Source organism: Cydia pomonella, chromosome 1 (genome assembly GCF_033807575.1).
Source record: "Cydia pomonella isolate Wapato2018A chromosome 1, ilCydPomo1, whole genome shotgun sequence".
Classification (NCBI taxonomy): Eukaryota; Metazoa; Arthropoda; class Insecta; order Lepidoptera; family Tortricidae; genus Cydia; species Cydia pomonella.
Genome location: NC_084703.1, coordinates 29,131,644 through 29,152,912, shown reverse-complemented (window position 1 = coordinate 29,152,912; position 21,269 = coordinate 29,131,644). Strand labels below are relative to the sequence as shown.

The 21,269-nt window shown below is 34.0% G+C and overlaps 1 protein-coding gene across 1 annotated transcript in view; it reads left to right on the top strand.

Moving 5' to 3' along the window:
- LOC133530011 (gustatory receptor for sugar taste 64a-like) overlaps positions 1 to 21,269 on the top strand; it is a 34,182-nt gene that overhangs the window by 1,589 nt on the left and 11,324 nt on the right. Inside the window, exon 2 of the mRNA XM_061867813.1 lies at positions 267 to 330. Within this exon, the coding sequence (XP_061723797.1) occupies positions 267 to 330 (64 nt within the window). The remainder of the gene's footprint in view (positions 1 to 266; positions 331 to 21,269) is intronic.

Below are 21,269 nucleotides of genomic sequence, written 5' to 3'. Positions count from 1 at the left end.
GTAATTGGTTGTCCATATTTCATACAGTGAGCTATCTACTAAAAAAAGTATTTTACCCAGCGGTTGTTATTATATACGTGCTACTTCAATGACCTTCTTATATCATTAACTTTGGTGGTCTTGTGGTTATTTTATTATAATAATTAAATAAATATGAAATCTATTGTCAAAGTGAAGCCGGCCATTGGTAAAGCGTTATTTAATTTTATGTACTTTAATTTTCGTTGATACATAAAATACTAAACATTTTGTAAATCTTTTAACAGGGTATTCAGTTTTAGATTTGTACAAGGAATTAGAATTTGGGGATGTTGATGGAAAATATCTTAGGTAAGTAAGTCTACTATCAATGAAGTAGGTAGGTACCATGCTACTCGATTATATCCGAAATTACTGTCCAGAATTTGAATCAAATAGAGTTAGGTACACATCTTGTTTTTATTGATCTCCGTTAATTCAAAGATACCATCCCTGAGCTTACATTAAGTTAATTTATCAAAGGCACTGGCATTGTTATTATCTCAAATTTGGAAATAAACATATATAATGATAAGGCTTTCGTGAACGTGAACATTTGCATTAAATTTGAGAATAGCGAATCCATCTTTATTGAATGACGGGTGCAACGGCAATTTTTGTATTGAACCGATATTTGGCCTTTGTATACATCTATTCTAGAATTGATATCAAATTACTTTCAATATGTAAGATTATTACGTTAGGTTTAGACTGAGCAATTGTTTTGCTTCAATTTTATTGTATAGAATGTGCAAGAAAGTTGTATAATGTAAATGGGACTTTAGACAATCAGTTGCATTTGAAATGAACAATCTAATTTGTTGCTTGTTGCTAGGTAACATCGGGCCGTATTTACCTTTTTGTTCATTTTGTAACTTAGGAATGCCATGGATTTGCTAATATTCTAACGGAGAAAGCACGAGAAAATCGTAAGAATATGCTTTCATAATTATTTATTGCAATAAACCTAATTTTCAATTAAAAATAAATAAATTATCTATTAAATAAAACTAAAAACTAACACTAAATAATGTTAAAATATGCCTTAAAAGTTTGGCCCCTTTGGCATGCCGAGGATGCTGGCAGCATTTCCCCGCTGTATTGCGATACTAATACGTTGTGTGACAAAGCTGCCAGCTCTTCGGTCATCTGTGAAGTCGAGCAACCTTTTCGATAACTCTTTAAAAAGTTGTAGGGCATTAGGATTCCACGGGCCAAGCGTCTCAACCCCAAATGACATAAAAATGTATTCGGGGCCAAGACCCCTGTACTTTTGTACTTTAAGCTTTTCGGCCGGTAAGGTGTGAAGGGGCCAGGTAGCGCCCCATACTAGCACCCTTACCCAATCCCAAGGAATCAGGGACATACCGTCCGGTCTCTTGCCGTCGTCTCTGGCTACGCCAGTTGTCTCCAGTAAAGCTGACACGTTGACGGATGCAAGTGACCGGCAGATTATGTCATTGCGACGTGCCTAGAAAAGCGGCCAGCAAATGATGTTTTCCCAGCTCCTTTGGCAATTTGGATGAGTTGGGAATTCTTTACTGGGGCAAACACTTAACCAAACATTCTTGGCTTCGTCCAAGTCCGCAGTCTCATAGTTTAAGGAAAGGACCCGGTTTTTCCTGTGAGACTTGCGTAGCTGTGGACTAAGAAGCTGGGACGAATACACTAGATTTTTTCTGATCTAGCCTACCAATGCTTGGGTCCAGGAATGGTCGCTGAGCTGAATGTTGAGAATAGATTCCAAAGTTGACTTGCTTAACTAGATATTTTCGAATTCCCAAATAGGGCTACAGCGAATGACGTATATCTACACAAAACGGCGTTGAATGTGCATGAAGCGGGCTTATTTCGAGAAGAGTTTGAATAGTTATTGAATTTGGAAATCGAATTTTGTGAGTAATTCTCAAAAAGTGGCATCATAACTCTTCATCGAGTTTTTGAATTGAATGTATAGGTATGCTTATTTTCTCTTTTTCATATGAAATAAAAATGTTTATAGATAAACAAAAACACTGGTTATCGAGGCCAAGTTTTTTTATTTTTAGGGTTCCGTAGCCAAATGGCCAAAAACGGAACCCTTATAGATTCGTCATGTCCGTCTGTCTGTCCGATTCTGTCACAGCCACTTTTTTCCGAAACTATAAAAGCTATACTGTTCAAACTTGGTAAGTAGATGTATTCTATGAACCGCATTATGATGTTTACACAAAAATAGAAAAAAAACAGTAAATTTTGGGGGTTCCCCATACTTAGAACTGAAACTCAAAAAATCTTTTTTCATCAAACCCATACGTGTGGGGTATCTATGGATAGGTCTTTAAAAATGATATTGAGGTTTCTAATATCATTTTTTTCTAAATTGAATAGTTTGCGCGAGAGACACTTCCAAAGTGGTAAAAAGTGTCCCCCCCCCCCCCCCGTAACTTCTAAAATAACAGAATGAAAAATCTAAAAAAAATATATGATATACATTCCCATGCAAACTTCCACAGAAAATTGGTTTGAACCAGATCTAGTAAGTAGTTTTTTTAATACGTCATAAATGATACGGAACCGTCCGACTCGCACTTGGCCGCTTTATTAAAAAAAATACTTAAAAAAAAAATAAAGAGTACCACTTCACTGTAACCTGTTTCACTGTTCCAGTTTAAGTTTTTTAGATTCTATACGCACCAATTTATGGTAATAAAATATCATGCTCTATAATAATATACACAATTTCCTTTAAAATTTACGTTGCACGTGTCTTATATACATATGTTTCGTATAACAATAATCTTATACCTTTAAACGATTGTATATATATATATGTATATATATTTCTGTGATCTCGGAAACGGCTCTAACGATTTCGCTGAAATTTGGTATATGGGGGTTTTTGGGGGTATACAATCTATCTAGATTAGTCTTATGATTGGGAAAACGCGTGTTTTCAAGTTTTCATGCGTTTTTCTTTCGACGCAGAATATGGTCGCTAAGTTCGTGTTGCCGGCCACTGTCCGTCTGGTCCAGCGGGTTAAGATGCAGACTGCTAAACGAGTGTTACGGGTTCGAATCTCGCCCGGTGACTAACTTTTTTTTTATATGTTCAAAATATATATTTTTTTAATTTTTATTTTTTTAGACAAGTTTAATTTAGTAAAAAAAATGTAGTTAAGATTATCACCTATACACCACCATATTACAATAAATAGTAATAACCGAGCAAAGCTCGGTCGCCCAGGTACTGACATATATTCGTATAACAAACGCGCGAAGTTTGTCTGCGAATATTTTCACTGTAACCTGTACATCGGCTGTATTCCATCTCACTCACGTACAGAAAATTATATTTAGATCAAAATATTAGTTAAGCATCAAGCGGTTCATGATAGTTCCTTGTGGTGTTTAGTTATCTTGTAAATACACAAAATTTGCGCTTTTGATACTAAAATTAACCAGAATATTTGTGAAAAGTGGCCCCAGTATTGTACTGAAATTATTTTATCACGCCATTATTCTTCAAATGAATTCAATGGTTATAATCGGCACCCAGAAACTTAATAATATTGAAACAGTATCGACATTATAAGGTGTTACTTATAAGTTATTACCAAAATATCATTCATAGAAAAAGTAACCGAAAATAACCGAATTCGGTTATTACAAAATTCCAATAACCGGTTATGTGATTAGGCCAGAATAATGGGTTATAACCGAATATTTCGATTTCGGTTATAAACGAATATTTCGATTTCGGTTATAACCGATTTACATTCCCTACATTTAATGTTTTTAGTATAATTAAAAATATATACAAAATATAATAACACATCGTTCTTTTGTCTTATGACATTGAGTGACCCAATTTTTGCATAATCACCCTTTTATAAGTTAGATTATATATTATTTTATGTTAAAGCTAACTTTAACCTGCTACATTTCCCTCCTAACCTGTTTAGTGTAACTTTAACCTGTATCTCAAAACTTCAACTCGCCATAACTTCTTCATTTTTTTTATCATTCCGTTCCCTTTTAGTAATTTGGGGTACTTTAAATAGAAAAAAAAAATATTATTTTCATTCATAGAAGTGAAATAAAATTCATTTTTTTTTCGTTACCTTTAACATGCAGATGCCACTTTTTTTTAGGATCACTCTCGTATATTTCGAAAAGAGTCTTCGAAAAAAGTATGTGCCTCACCAGTCCACCAAACGTAGCAGACATTGCAAGATTCATTCAATCGTTAACTGTATTTTTGTGCAACAAGCTCCAAATTCCGGTATTTCAATGGATGTAACAGCTTTTCTATGAGGCAGACATGTGCTCAAAATGTACTATTTTCTTTTAATGATAAGAGTGATGAGTAATATATTTATAAGTAACGGTATGGGCTTATAAATTAAATGTTTTTACGACATACAGATCAATCAACTTCTCATAAATTTAATTTTAGCAACTCCAGTAGTGACTCGGATCATACTCACATACACACACACACACACACACACACACACACACACACTTTTTTATTCTTCTTATCTGTTTTCAGAGGCAAAGACATCACATTCAACCATGCGGAATTAAATGAGCTCGATAAATATGGTAAAATAGTTATTTGTTTTACAAGGGGGCAAAGTTGTTGTTTAACTTCACGTGCTAATATTGATAGCCGAGATTCTAACGAGCGTAGCGAGTGGTTCGAAAATGGAATCTTGAGTATTTTATTTATTTAATTTTTATTGCATATAAGAAAACACACTGTACAATAGGCGAACTTAATGCCGCAAGGCATTCTCTACCAGCCAACCTTTAGGCAAAGCAGATAAGTTGTACTCGTAGGCGGTGCAAAAACATGATACAATTAGGTACATGTATGAACACAACACAATCATAAGAAATACACAAACATAAACATACAATATATATAGTATATCTTTTATTTAGTATATCTTTTAATTTTAGTTTTATTTAATATTAGTTTAATTTTTAAGTAGTTTTATTTTATGGCTAGTTTAGTTTTAATTTTAGTACCTATATAAATTTGTACAGATTATAAAACTACGATTTTAAAGATAACATACATATATATAAATAATATTGATACAAATACTTACATATACATACATACCTATATATTAAATCAGATGAACTTACAAAAGTTACAATGCATTTCAAAGATTTTTCAGTACTACCAGCAAAGTGCTCACTTAAGGATTTTTTAAAAGCAAACCTGTTCGGACACTGTCTAATTTTGACAGGGAGACTATTCCAAAGGCGAGCTGCCTGAATAGAGAAAGAATCCGACATTTAACCAGTTCGGTGCATTGCGAGGGTTTTAACTACGAGGGTTAAAGAAAATGTGCCTCCGAGTGAAACACATTTTTTTTTTCTACACACCAACGCAAGCATAATACAAACTGTAAAATATCAAACAAAATCAAATCGAATCAATTCAAAATTAATATTATTAAGGTAAGGTGGGGTAAGATTATCACCGGGACAAAACAACACTTGTATGGAATCCTCATACTGTTTATCTTGCCCCGAGTAAAATAAACTATGTTCGTCTTATCTCAACTTACCTTAAATATTTATCATTATAAATCAATTCTACCAGCCAACATCAACAAGAAAACAATTCAAAATTTGCTTTTGATTCCTAAATTTGTTTTTGCATTTGATTACTTTGCTACACATGTGGATAAAATGCAACTTTCTCATCCGTTTTTGAAGTATCAAGAGTGCCTTTACTAACTGGTGTGGTGAAAATGATATTTAATTATTTATTTGAGAAACCTACTAAAGGTCATCGCTGTTATAACTACTGTTTCGCCATACAGCCCTAGCATATTTAACAAATTGCACGACGCAGAGGAGCATAATGTGTTTAGTAATCTATGTACCTATCTTACCGTGAAAACCAATTTTAAGTAAAACGCAACTAGTTTTCCGTATCGCGTTAGTGAAAGCGCGTTTTAACTAATTAAAACTAGTTTTCCACGTAGAAGCATACCTACGTATTTATGTGTTTCTGCCTTTGTGGTACTCAAGAGATCATAATTATGTATGGGCCGATTTATGTGATTCTTGAACTCGTCAATTTATTTCCACACGTTTGCTAACTAGGGGCACGTTCCTCGTGCCGCCCAAGATAAAAAAGTGGCTGTGACAGAATCGGACAGACAGACGGACATGACGAATCTATAAGGGTTCCGTTTTTTGCCATTTGGCTACGGAACCCTAAAAACGCAAGATCAACGTAAGTCTAATAATATTTAAAATAATTTTGGCAGAGGACCACTTTTTTGTGTATGTTAACATTCATATCTGTCTGACACCAAAATGCTTTATAACAAGCTCCGAAAAATAGTTGAACGAATTGCTTAACATAAAACTTAATACCTATCCTTTTTATTTATATAAGTTATTGTATCTTTGCTGTATTTCAGTATCACTTTCTTTGGAAACTTATTTTTCACCAGGACTGCAAAATATTTTGGTGCATGATCAGAAAATTGGTATTCAGGATCGCAAATATTATGTATTGAAAATTGTAACGGTTATATATGGTCTATAGTTTTTTTATTTAGCCCATAGAATCGCTTGTATCCATGTCGATTGCTTGTTGCGTCTCCTTACTTAACCATCTCGGCCGGTTAATATGAATTTTTCGATTTTATTTTTTTATGGCAAATTTTATGAGATCCGAACGATTTAAATGCCTGAACAAACGTAAACCAACGAATATCTTGCGATTTAGACCAAAAAAACTTACAAAAAGTGGTTTGGGGTGGCTGTCTTCACGCTAGCCACCCCAAACCACTTTAAAAAATAAAATAAAAAATGAAGGAATCGGGTCCTTACGATTTTAATGCCTGAACAAACATGAACTAACGAATATCTTGCCATCTAGACCAAAAAAATTTACAAAAAGTGGTTTGGGGTGGCTAGCGTGAAGACAGCCACCCCACAAAAAAAAATGAAGGAATCGGGTCCTTACGATTTTAATGCCTGAAGAATCATGAAATAACGAATATCTTGCTATCTTAACAAATTTTTTTTACAAAAAGTGGTTTGGGGTGGCTAGCGTGACGACAGCCAACCCATTTTGTTTTAAAAAAAATGCATGTTAAAATCGGGTCCTTGCGATTTTACCTACTGAACAAAGATGAACTAACGATGAACAAACGATATAGATATGCCATTTGCGGGCAAACGATTTGGGGTGGTCAACTTCACGGGCATTTCCAGCTCATATTCAACAAATAAAACATCATGCAGACCTAAAAATAAACGATTAAGAAATAAAATTATTTATTAGTGCCTGTGTAAATAATTTTTATGTTATCCTCAAAACGAAAAATGCCATTTATTTAATAAAACGATATACCTACAAGGAAGGAGCTATACGGATGCAGCACGATAGGAAGAGACTTTCTTAAAAGACGTCTTTGAGTTCCAAGCGCTGCCTCATTTAATGAAACGCTTAAAATAAAATATTTATTTACCAAATCTCTAAAAAAATCTGCTTACCTGTGAAATGAAATGCCATTTTTATGTACACCTGTTATAAGTGTTCTTGCCACACAATTTGACACGACAATAATGCATTTTTCATAACAAAAACTTCTTCGAGCTACCGAAGTTTCTAGTTGCGCCCGGTCCGCCCTAAAGTAAGCAAATACGGTAGTTTTACTTCGATTTTCGAGTTACGTCTACATGTGACTCGAAAATCGAAGTAAAACTACCGTATTTGTGGCAGAGGGGGTAGCGCGACTATGCTATGTCTGGAGGATACCTTGTCTGTGTAGTAAGCAGTCTAAAGACAACTTCTAGCATGCGGTCTACGTACTATGGAAACTATCTAAACATTCATTACGAATAATATAAATCGAGTAAATGGGTATCCCAACCAAAACATAAATATGAAGAATAAGCCAAGTTCTCATGAAGGACCAAAAGTCGTGACATTAAATAAAATAAACAGTTTCGTACTTTAGACTTTTTAAACTTAGGTCAGCTAAACAAAGGACAAACATAGGAAATTTCGCAATTTATACATTTAAAACTAACAAATGGACGTAGAAAAAAAGGTCATTAGTATTTTTGTGCATTGGCAGTATTGTACGTAAGACATTTAAAACATGGGTTAATTAACCATAGGAAATGCATCTTTAGGAATTCCGTACATGAGACGATTTGATTTTCGATGTTATGTCTTTAATAATTTCGTACTTAGGATTTTTGATTTTCGAAATTATGCTACATAACCCTTTATAAGGATAAGTTGTATAAGTAATGACTTTTCTTAATCGACATATACTTTATGATAAACCGACATTTCACTGAAACTTGCCTCCATTTTTCCACAATTGATGAAAAACAAATGACATGGACCAGTTGTCTAGTTGACATTTAATGATGCTTAATTTCTTCTTGTTTCAACATGCAGTAAAATAATCGCAGCCAAAACAGGCTGTATACCAATTACATCTCAGTATCGACCAAAGTATCGACACGATCAGTCAACAGTGTACCTACGTTCTTTTCCATAAATGTGTTGAATAGCTACTACAGAAGAAAATTATATTATATTAATATTTCATATATTTAAGTATGTACAAAAGATTCATTACTTTTCTTGTAGGTTATTTTCATCTCATCATGCCCGACCACTTCTAGTTCAACATGACTGTATTACAGTAGTATAAGATGAATGTCAGTAACTGACATACATCTTTTATTTAACCCTTTATCAGGCTGACAGTTCAAAAATGAAAATCGAATGTCAGTCTTACTCATCGATAACACTCAAAAATATTTTATATATACTTAATTCTAGACTATAGTTATCAACATTATACAATCCGCCACATGCTTCGTCAAAACACAAATGTAATCCGCACAAGCATCGTCACAAACTTATTGTACCTTAACACTAAAACAACTTATAAATTCCGCAACAAGCTTCGTCAAACACACCTATAATCTAACGCTCATCCCCACTCTGCAACAAGCCCGGCCCAAAAGTTCCCATTATGCCGGCAGCATTCCCCCGCTGTATGGCGATGGAAACCTGTTGGACCAGCCAAGACCCAGAGCGGGGATCATTACCCTTCTCCCGCAAACGCCTGCCCAACTCCCTAAAAAACTCCAGAGCCTCATTACCCCAGGGTCCATTACAGCAGTCTCCACGGCGACCGGTACAAAATCGTACGCCACTTCTAGGCTGGAGTACTTGGCGTGTTTGAGATCGAAAATAGAACACAAGTTTGAAGTGCCGAATGTGGGAAATATATCTCCCTTAGCCTGGTAAAGGGTTAAAATCCCAACTAATTTATCTAGATAAAAATTAAACTCATCTAGATAAATTCAGAATAAGAAATGACGGATTATTTAGTTATTTTAAATAAAAGATGATTTAGTTATCTTCCCGGTTATTCGTAAATAGATATTTTTTTCCCAACTCTGCTTACGCGCGCTAAACAGCCATATAATTTACCACTTTTTTAGCAAGTGTAATTTGAACTGGCTCAGTAAATGTGTAAACTAAATGTAAAACTTCAAAACTGAAAGATTTCTTAAACGCTAGTTGTGAAAAAAATACGTGAAGAAAACCGGTTATATCTTACACCATTTCTGATAAATACAATGTTGTAATTATTGGCTATGTTATAATCTAACTTAAACCGACTCGCGAGATCTAAAATAAATACCTAGTTAACAATTTTATCGGGTTATTTCCCTTGCTTCAACAACAATGTAGTTACTATTTTCTGTTAACAGACAAAATTCCCAAATATCCGAGTGCACAGCAGATGTTATTCCAAAGGGCTACAAAATGGTTAATTCTATTGGGCCAAACAGTGGGTCTCATGCCTGTACTTGGTGTATACCGAGAGCCTCCAGAACCTATAAGGCAGGTATCAATTGAATAACAAATATTTTATATGTTTGAAAGAATTTTTTCAGCAAAATAATATAATAATATTTGGTCAGCAGCTGGCCAAGCTTGCTTTTTTCTAAGCTAAAAAGTTAAGATATGATGAACAATTACGCAAAAACGTTCACTGAAGCACTTTGGTAAAACTTTTGTCTGAAGTAATTATACTGCTATTTGTAAAGATATTCGAGACATGAGAAAAAATCTGAAAAAGATACCTTCGACCACCCCTCCCCCCCCCCCCCGCTTGCACCATCAGCACTACCCCCACCCTCGCAGACTTTTAGTATGTTCATCTGGACACCACAAGGCATAATTGTACCAATTCACAAAACTACACGAAATATTTCCCCTAATACATCCCCACACGTTGCATAAGTAATTATTTATCAACCTATTTGTATCATACAACTATAAAATAAATATAAAAGGGAATAAAATTATCATATCATTGCTATTCCAGATACAAAGCCGTGTCACTTAAAATGGTTTACGGCTTAGTGATGTTTGTTTCGCAAACATTGATCTCATTGGGAAACGTCTGGATAATGTTTGAGACAAATGTATCCGTAACTTCAATTGGTAAGTTACTATTTTGGATTCTGTAATTAAATTTTGTAATTAGAGGAAAGTGGACGACCGCGTCTCCATACAAACTTAGTCCCCATTTCCCTCTCTGGGTGTTGACATTATTATTGGAAATATTTTTATGCAATTTGATGTAAGGTAAGATAGATCGGATGAGAGAAACATTGGGCAAGATGAACACCTGTACCTAGGTGTGGGGACCCTCATACTGTTTCTCTTGCCCCGAGCAAAATAAATGTTTCTCTATCCCGCATGACCTTTTGGTTTATTTCGTTATACCCATTCACCAAAATTTCTGGATGTCAAAACGGAATTGTGTCAAAACATGTTTAAACGCAATATATTCATACTATTTATTTATTATTTAAAAAATAAGTTGGCTACAATTATAATTACTACAAAAATACCCAGGTACTCAAAATAAAAAGATTGTCTTACCAAATCAATATACTTTTCACGCAACTGTTCAAAATTTAGCAATAGATGGTCTAAAACTAAGCTGGAAAGTGGGCAATAGCTGTAGCACCTGAACATCATCATCTGTCATTGGTGATCATTGTTATCGTGATTTATCATTGGTGATGGATGATAAAAGGTCTTTTTTTAGTGCAACTTTTTCCTTTAAAAATAAAATTAGGTTATATATAGGACCAATTACTTGTTTAAAAAAAGAAACTTCAAAACCATTCAGTTCACGCTTAAGGAGTTTTTCCTTAATAGCTGTTTGTGGTTTTTTTAGCAAAAACGTTTCTAAGTTTAGAGTCGGTTTGAAGCAAATAACAGAATAACGCCTCTTTAAAGTGATAAAAAAAGTAAAAAAGGCGGGATCGGAAAATAGTTATAGATTGTGTTTGACTAAAAAATACAAGAAACACGTATCTACGCTATAACAGTGAGTACGTCTAGTGAAGAAAATATTAATGTTCTTGCCAAAAATACATCGCTTTCTTTCCACTATTGTCCTCACACCAATATAAATATTAATTTATATTAAAGTACTTATATAGTTATGCAAATGTTTTTTATTTTCTCGCAGTAGTCGTGAAAGGCACTATGTAATGCCTCGGCCGGAAACGCTAAAGATGGACTCGTATTATTTGAGGGCCTTAGCGGTTTTCCTGCCTCTCCTACAATGTACTAACACACAAAAAAAATAAGCTTAAAATTACATAAGTTCAACCTGTTCTAATTAAGACCGCAGTTCAAATTGTATTCAAACACCAAATATAATGAATGATGATCATCAAATCTTGAAGAGAAAAAAAATGCGCTATTTTTATCTAAATAAACCACAATGATTACCATAAAATGTATACATTATTACCAAATAAAGTATAAAGATACCAAACTTACTAGCCAAGTAGCCACTCCCACTAAACCCCCCATACACGTACACTGCACCGCACGCGCCGTTAAAAGTGGGTTAGGTTAGATTTGAACTGCGATCCTCACAGAATCGAACCGCTATCTGAAAAGTGAGTAGGTTAGGTTGGATCTGCGACCCTTACAAAAACGAAATGCTGATGTTAAATATTTGCATGACTCTTTTTGACTAAAATGTGGTTAAGATTTTGGTGATCATTGAGTATTTTTGGGTTGACAATGATTACTTTGAAGTTATTTGCTTTAATAGGATAGCAAGATGTAAAAAAATGTGATCGGTATTCGTAGAAACGTACTTTTTAACACTTAGTACCATTTTGGGACTTGGAAGATCTGAATTAAAATCAATATGACATGGTAAGTCGTTTTGAAATTCAGGACAATTAAAGACGAATGGCATTATGATATTTAGGTGCAATTAGACTGAATTTTTGAGTTAGGATTTTTTTTATCTGTTTACAATTTTTTCGTTTATTTTTCTTTTTTTTGTACCTACTCGGTACTGATACTTGTATGACACCTATACGAGTATCATTTGTTTTGTAAGAAATATATTGGGTGGGATATTGTTAAAATTGCTTTGTTTATTACACAGGCCTTTGGATGGGCTTTACCAGGAAAGAAAGCTCATCTATACCCTAGATCGATGACGAATGCCAAACACCATCACTCTTACCGCTTTTTTTTAACTTTTTTTATTCATTTAAATTCTGTCTCACCATTGGAGAAAAATGAAAAATAAAATTATTTTTCAGGTCATTTATCATTTTACGTATCCAGCGCAGTAACAACTATTATTTTCTTTCAAGTGGCAAAGAAATGGCCTACATTAATAAAAAAAATACCTCATTTTGAATTGGATGAATACGTGGATACGAGAATCAATACGAAGTGTAACATGTTCATTGGAATGTTTTTGATTGTAGCTACCGGTAAGTGTGGTTGATAAAATATGGAACAGAATACATACGTAAATTTGTCATCGTAATAATTATATGTCTGAGAAGTTTGTATTCGATTTGGCATCAAAAATCGCTAATTATTAAACGCGCATAGTTTGAAATGTTTAAAGTAGTTTGAAGTGTTGGTATTGGAAAAAATACTTGGGATAATATATGTTGGTTGAAAAACCAATCATCGCGAGTGTTGTTTGCAGACTGGGTATCAAATCTAGTGTGTAAAACGTTCAAGTAGATAAACAAGATAGTTCAAAATGTTTATGTCAACTTTAGCCAGTCTTCTCCGAGACCACGGGGACAACGCCGTCCTTGAAACTTTGAGGGTATTTTGAAAAACTGAATTATACGCGGTTAAGTCCCGTTTTATTAGCGAACAATAATGAGTCAAAATCCTTGAGAGTTTAAGTCAGTGCTTCTCTGGTTGCACCTATACTTTGGCGACATGATTTCCTAAAGAGAAGAAAATATTTATGATAGGTCTATAATATTCTCTATCTACGTCTATGGCTTTCAGCAATAAATGGTAATGTGACCGTGTTGTCAGTATTAAAATATATGTCTAAAACACAAATTAGCACTGTTAGGTTGTAACAAAGGCCTCAAATCCTACACCTTCTCTTTGTTAATCGATTACAAAGTACACTTCATCTCTTTGGAGGTGATACTTTTTGGAATGAGAGATTTCATTTAAAGATCACGCAATGAAAATGTTTATTTATTGAAAATATAACTTATTGTCTATTTTTAGATACAATTTGTCCGGTGATGATTTGTATTTTAGGAATGCTGTTTGAAGTTGACAGGAGAATCAAAATCACGTGGAACAAATTCTGGAACCAAAAATAAATTCTGAAAAGCACAATACCTATTAAATTCAAAAAGATAATCATGAACTCATGCTTACTTCCTCGCTCACGTACGCCGCTGCGGCGTACCAAGCTTGCGGAGCGTCGCGGCGCAAACCTGGAAATATACTAAAAATATTAAAAACAAAATAATTACATGTCAAAGGAAATAAGTATGACAAATATTAGAAAAAATCAGAAAATCAATCACAGCATTATTAGGTCCAAAACCAATGTAATCGACGCATGTGATTTTTTGTGCTGAAATACGCAAAATAACAAAAAATGGAGATGGGCATGACATGTCGCCAGGATGAAGTCCAATAGACCATCTATTGTAAAACAAGTAACGATATGGCCAGGTCCACGAGGAAAACGTAACAGCGGCAAACCATACACGCGATGGTCAGACGAAATAATAAACGTAGCAGGGAGAAACTACATAAAACTACATAAAAGCTCAAGATAGATCCGACTGGCTTACTCTGGAGGAGGCCTTTATCTGAGAGGGGGTTCTTGCTTTAAAATATAATAATAATTTAGTTAAAATATATTAAATATTATATAACATAATTGACCTAATATTAACTTAATAACTGACTATTGGAAATTAATTAATTGTTATGTATCGAAAGTAAATTAACGTCTGACATTGTAGTATGCAAGAAATAAAAGGCTTTTTTATTTTTTATTTATCTTAGTTTTGTTTATGTCAATTTATAGGCCAAACTCGTCACCGGTCCACTCGGCCAGGTAGCTATTAAACTATTATTATATGGACTAATGGATCATAATAAATTTAACACTAACAGTGTGAATAATTTAAAGTGTGGATGATAATACCTATTAGGCTTGTTGGAATTTATTGAGCCTGAAATATCCTTCAAGTAATAAACAAAACAAGGCCATTGCCATCTCTTTACTCGATTTTTTATCTACTATGATGCATTCAAAAACTACAAATAACGGCCAGTATTAAGATAAACTGTTTTATTACAACAAATTTCATAAATGTGAAAATGTTTTTTATTGCGTAATAATATCAAAATCGATTTTCTAATGACAGTCAAATTTAGAACAGCTCAGAGAAAAAAGGAAACGATTTGACCTCTATTTTAATATCAGTCGAGATGACTTTTTTGTTTATTAATATTATCGACCTTTATTGCATCAAAGAAAAACTTATCGTACAAAAGACGGACTTAGGGCCTATTTCAAAATGTCCAAGTAAAGTAATGGATAGCTAATTACCAAATAAATTAACTGCCAGATAAAACTTCCTGCAAAACCTACCCTTTTAACTACCAGTTAAGCTTATTTGAAGATTAAGTAGCAAGTAGCTTATTCAGGGCTTTACTTGGACATTGTGAAACAGGCCCTTAATGCCAAAAATCATTCTCTACCAGTCAACCTTAAGGCAAAGCAGAGAGATTGTGGGCGGTGCTAAATAATAATAATATATATGTATAAAAAACACAAAGCTGAATTAAAATACATAATACATATGTACATATGTAAGAACATGAAAATCTATACCATAAATACAATATAAATACATATACCTGATATATGAATATATGTATATATATATATATATATATATATATATATATATATATATATATTCTTAAAAGTGAACTTAATTATCATAAACTTAAATACTATAGTGTTGAATTATTTAGTTTTCACAATGTAAATTTGACAAAGAGAAGTATTTTCTTCGGTCTACAATAAGTTCGTGACTCGTGGTACCTGGGAGTTTCGTAATTTTTTACAGTATAGTAAAAGTCTAAAATTTCCGGGAATTCCTGCCCGAGGTACATTTTACTGACTGACTATTACTCGATTCGCTATCACTTCACCTCTCTCTCTCTCTCTCCCTTTTAGAGATGCGTTTAAAAAATTCAGAGTTTGGAACAGCCGTTTTTGGCGTTGCATTATATTGGCGTTGTAATTATTATTGTAATGTATTGGGTTGATACCTGAATAAATAACATTTTTATTTATATTTTATTTATATATTCTCAGTAAATTGTAAACTGTCTGATTACCATCAACCATGTTTTGTGCATTTTAGAGGGAGTTTTAGAAATTAGATTGTAGACTCTGAGAATAGATAAGTAATAAAAAAACAATAATTTTATAGAACATTAGCTTTAGTCCGCGGCTTCGCCCGCGTAAAGCAAAAAAAGGTTACCAGTTTGACCCGTATGTTTGTATGAACGCATGTAGGTATGTATGTTTGTCCGCGATTATTAGATTTAGAATCATGTTCTGAAAAATGCATGAAGTATTCTACAACTTCATACTCGTAGTAGCAATAGAACCAAACTTTGAGGTTAACTTGCACGGGAGCACGCCACATAGAACTGGCCGTGGGAGAAACAGTCCTGTCGTAGTATATATTAGGATAATGCGGGTCTCGTTCCATACCTCAAAAGCTAAGAAAGAACTGGACCGATTGAATTACAATTTGGCAAAAATATTTTCAACTTTTTTCATGTCCACAATATAAAATTTGAAAATTATTCAATGCCATTTTCGTAAATAACGTCCCAAATAACGCCACCCATATTAATATTTAGTAAGTTCAACCCCATCGCACCCCAACAGGGGATTTGTATTTCACGCCCACCTGTTTAGATTATAAAATCGTTGTTATTTTCGTAATCAGCGACCCGATAAACCATAGAAATAACACCCATGTTGATTTTTAGACTTAGTAACCATATTTCCCCCTTTTAGGGGTTGAATTCTCAAAAACCTGAAACACGTGTTTACTCATTTATCGTTAGGAATACTCTTGTAAAGTTTTAAATAAAATAGTGTAACTTATCTTGTTTCCCCATACAAAGTTTGGACCCCTATTTCACCCAGTTAAGGAGTGAATTTTGAAAAATTCTTTCGTAGTGCACCCCTAGACCATCTAAAGAACTTACGTGCCAAATTTCGAATCTCTAGAACCAGCGGTTTAGGCTGTGCGTTGATATGTCAGTCAGTCAGTCAGTCAGTTTCTTCTTTTATATATTTAGATGTTCACGCAACTTTGGGATCATACTCAAAGTTAGATATTAATACGACTTAACTGATCCTGAAAATTAACAAAATTGTGAAACAAATTATTCGACGCAACTTTGATACAAGCTAAACACTAGCGACCAGTTTTGGGCGACTTACAATCAGAAAGAGCCTAGGTATAACTGGACAAAGTTTTTGTTATTCAGCGTAAGTAGACCCATATTGTCACAGAAAATTAAATTCAGCATTTTTTTTATTTACGCGAGCACTCATACAGTTTTATTAACTGATTTCAGTGGAACACATGTTGGCGGAATGTTCTGGTTTAGCAGTGGTACTAGACTGCTCTGCAGACCATTCTCGGTTATACAGACGCTACATCGAGTCTAGTTTCCCGTGGGTTGTGAAATTTGGCCTACCTGATCATTTTCTTATTGGGATTTTTATACAGGTAACTATTAACTAAGTTTTATCTTCATTAACTTTTACTAAATAATTCTTGGTCGATTATATATACTAAACACATTTAATAGTGTGGCTCCTTAGCTCGATTTAGTATGGAGTTATGGTCCCATCCAGCAGAAAGCACTTAATACATAAAGCTTTTAGGTTTCTAAGAATAAACAGAAGTAGAAATATGCCGAGTAGTTATTGCTTCCCTCCACTTTTATTATCCTCACAAAACTACTATTAAAATGTCTAGAAGAAGTCTGTTCTCCATAAAATTCTGTACAATATTGTCTTTGAAAGTAGGTACATTGTTTAGACTTGTAGTTTTCAAATTATGCTTAATTTATTCTTATAATATTTGCAATTTTGACAGTTAAGATGAAAAAAATTACGACAAATTTGTACCAAAAGACGGCAAAAACGCATGAACCTAGCCTTAAAACATTATATTCAAACTTTTAAAATGGCATATTAAGTGGTTCTTAAAACATTTTTAACTTTAGCCATTATAAGAAAATCGTAACCGCCTCAATAAGCTACATGTTATTATTTTTTCATAAAAATAAAACTTATTTTTAATTTTTATTTAGTGCAAATTGCCACACTGCGATTGTAAATGTTATCATTGTTTGTGCACAAATCAGTCTTTTTGTGTGAAAATGGATTACAGATATTTGAAAAATTAATTTCTTGTCCCTAAATTATAAGAAAGTGAGATACAACTTCTACGAGTATTTACCTTCTATTTTCTTATATACCTAATAAAACTATATGCAACTAACTTCAGCCCGCGGCATTACCCACGTAAAGCAAAAAAAAAGTTTCTCAGTTTGCCCCGTATGTTTTTATAAACGCATGTAGGTATGTATGTTTAGATTTAATAGATTTAGAATCACGCGATTATTAGATTTAGAATCATGTTCTGAAAAATGTATGAAGTATTCCACAACTTTATACTTGTTTAAGTACTTCCTTTTGAACAACATTTTTAGCCATTTTTGAAAGTGGTAGCAATAGAACCAAACTTTGAGGTGAACTTACACGGGATCACTCCACATAGAACTGGCCGTGGGATAACGCGGGTCTTGTTCCATACCTCAAAAGCTAAGAAAGAACCCTTATAGGATCACGTGTGGCTGTCTGTCAATCCATCTGATACAACCGATTTGATCTGAAACTACTGGACCGATTCAATTACAATTTGGCAAAAATACTTTCAACTTTTTTCATGTCCACAATATAAAATTTTAAAATTATTCAATGCCATTTTCGTAAATAACGTCCCAAATAACGCCACCCATATTAATATTTAGTAAGTTCAACCCCATCGCACCCCAACAGAGGATTTGTATTTCACGCCCACCTCTTTAGATTATAAAATCGTTGTTATTTTCGTAATCAGCGACCCGATAAACCATAGAAATAATACCCATGTTGATATTTAGACTCAGTCACCATATCCCCCCCCCCTTTTAGGGGTTGAATTTCCAAAAATCAGTACCCCTAGTGTAAATTTGATCGACATCATAACGTGACGGACGCGTTTGCGTTAAGTCTCATTTTGTATAGGATTTTGAGTTTCCAAAACGTCCCGCTTGGCGCGCTCTTTCTAAATCCAATACAAAATGAGACTAAACGCAAACGCGTACGTCACGTTTCAAAATCGAATTTATTTACACTAGGGGTACTGAAACACGTTTTTACTCATTTATCGTTAGGAATACTCTTGTAAAGTTTCGAATAAAATAGTGTAACTAATCTTGTTTCCCTATACAAAGTTTGGACCCCCATTTCACCCCGTTAGGGGGTGAATATTGAAAAATCATTTGTTAGTGCACCCCTGGACCTTCTAAAGTACTTACGTGCCAAATTTGGAATCTCTAGAAGCAGCGGTTCAGGCTGTACGTTGATATGTCAGTCAGTCAGTCAGTTTCGTGCTTTTTGCTGGATGGGACCGTAGTTGAGGCTAAGAAGCCGCACTATAATAGGCTAGATGACAATTTTTTATTATTGGTATCAATCGTTCAGGTTCGTTTTTAGAATCAAATGGGTATAAGGGACCCATTACTACTTCACTCGCGAAACGCTACCAATAAAACAATAAGCAAACATGTCGTCACGGTCACCAAGAACCCATCTTGAAGTATGAAAAACATTAAAATTGCGATTTTGTCGGTGAATATTGCGTTTATGTATATATGAAATGAAATGAAATGAAATGAAATGAAATGAAATATGAAATAATGAAATGAAATATTTATTATTATGCATAGTTTTAGGTACAGTTTTTATGAATATATATATACAAAGTATGTACATTGATGGTATCACTAAAACTACCTTACAGGCATGCATAATGTACAATTGACATATACTTATTGAGCTACTTATAGTCTAGAAATTCATTTATGCTATAAAAACATTTATCCACAAGCCATTTTTTTAAAGCCTTTTTGAATTTGATGAATGGTAAGTCTTTAATCTCATCTGGCGCTTTATTATAAATCTTTATGCACATAACAAATGCATTCTTTGCTACCAGCGACAGCTTTGTTGGAGGTATATATAGTTTGTTCCGATATTGTGGCCGCACAGGATTACGATACACTTCTTTGACTTGCTGGAAAAGGTGGCCATGTTGATACACAAATATGCAAGCGTTAAAAATATAAATAGACGGGAGAGATAAAATATGCTGATTTTTAAAATAAGGTCTACATGAATCTAAGGTATCCAGTCCAAAAACAGCTCTTATACATTTTTTTTGCATGAGAAATGCATCATCAATGTCCGTAGATCTACCCCACATTATTATTCCATATTGAAGGATTGAGTGGATATAACCGTAGTAGGAGATAAGAGCCGCATCAATTGAGACTACTTGGCTTATTCTTCTTAAAGCATAGACAAAGCGGTTCATTCTGGAACACAGGTCGGTGATGTGTTCTTTCCAGCTACAAAACCGGTCAAGAGTTACCCCTAAAAATTTAAAACTTAATACTTCATCAATTTTTTTACCATTATAGATAACATCGAGATTTTGTGGTTTCCCCCTGTTAGTATAGAATTGCATTAACTTGGTTTTACCTAAATTAACCTTAAGGTTGTTACATTCCAACCACTTTATTGTTCTATTTAAGGTGTCATTAATCAATGCCTCGTAAGTGACTAAACTATCTGCTTTAATAACAATAGTTGTGTCATCAGCAAAAAGATAACATTGTTGTGACAGAATATCTGGTAAATCATTGATGTATAATAGGAACAGTAATGGTCCCATTATACTGCCTTGTGGTACGCCATATTTATTATGCACAAAATTTGATCTGTGTTTAACAATGTGTTTACTTTTAGGACAGTATTGAGATATCTCTACGCATTGCATCCTATCCGTCAGATAAGATTTTATCCAATTATAAGCCAAACCACGAATGCCAAACCACGAAATATATTTATTTACAATATTTTTTTGGATAAAATGTAAGGAATCGCATGGTACCCATACTTTATTCCTTTTTGGAAATAAAAAACCTTTAATTTTGAAACTTACAGGTCCAGTAGTTACCAGTGGTAAAAGGTGTGAAAAAAAATTCCCAGTAGTTACCACTGGTAACAACTTGGTGGTAACTAGTGGGAATAACCCGCGGGGCGGGCCGAGCGGAGGTGCGCAAGCGTGGTTTCCCAATACCTTGATATTGTAAAGTCGTCAAGGCATTACTTGGTCAAGCCTAGGCAAGACATGAAATATATCGTTTTTATCCCTTCGGGGGAAAAACGTTTGCTATTTCATGGTCTGTGCCGTCAGCTTGACCTGTGAGATATGTTTAGGTTCTGACGACGCGGGGAAGCGTACTGTGAATATGTGTTATATTATGGCTACATGTAATACACGAAGTAGGAAAAGATAGATTCAAAGGTAGGTAGGTAAACTAAGTAAGTGCTTGTAATTAAACAAAAGAATGAGAAATCAACATGTTTGTAATTAACAGCCATATCAATTTATAAACTAGCGCGCGTGATGTATTGCGTTAAGAGTTCATACAGAAATGATCATTTAACACAAGTTTAAAATAATAAACG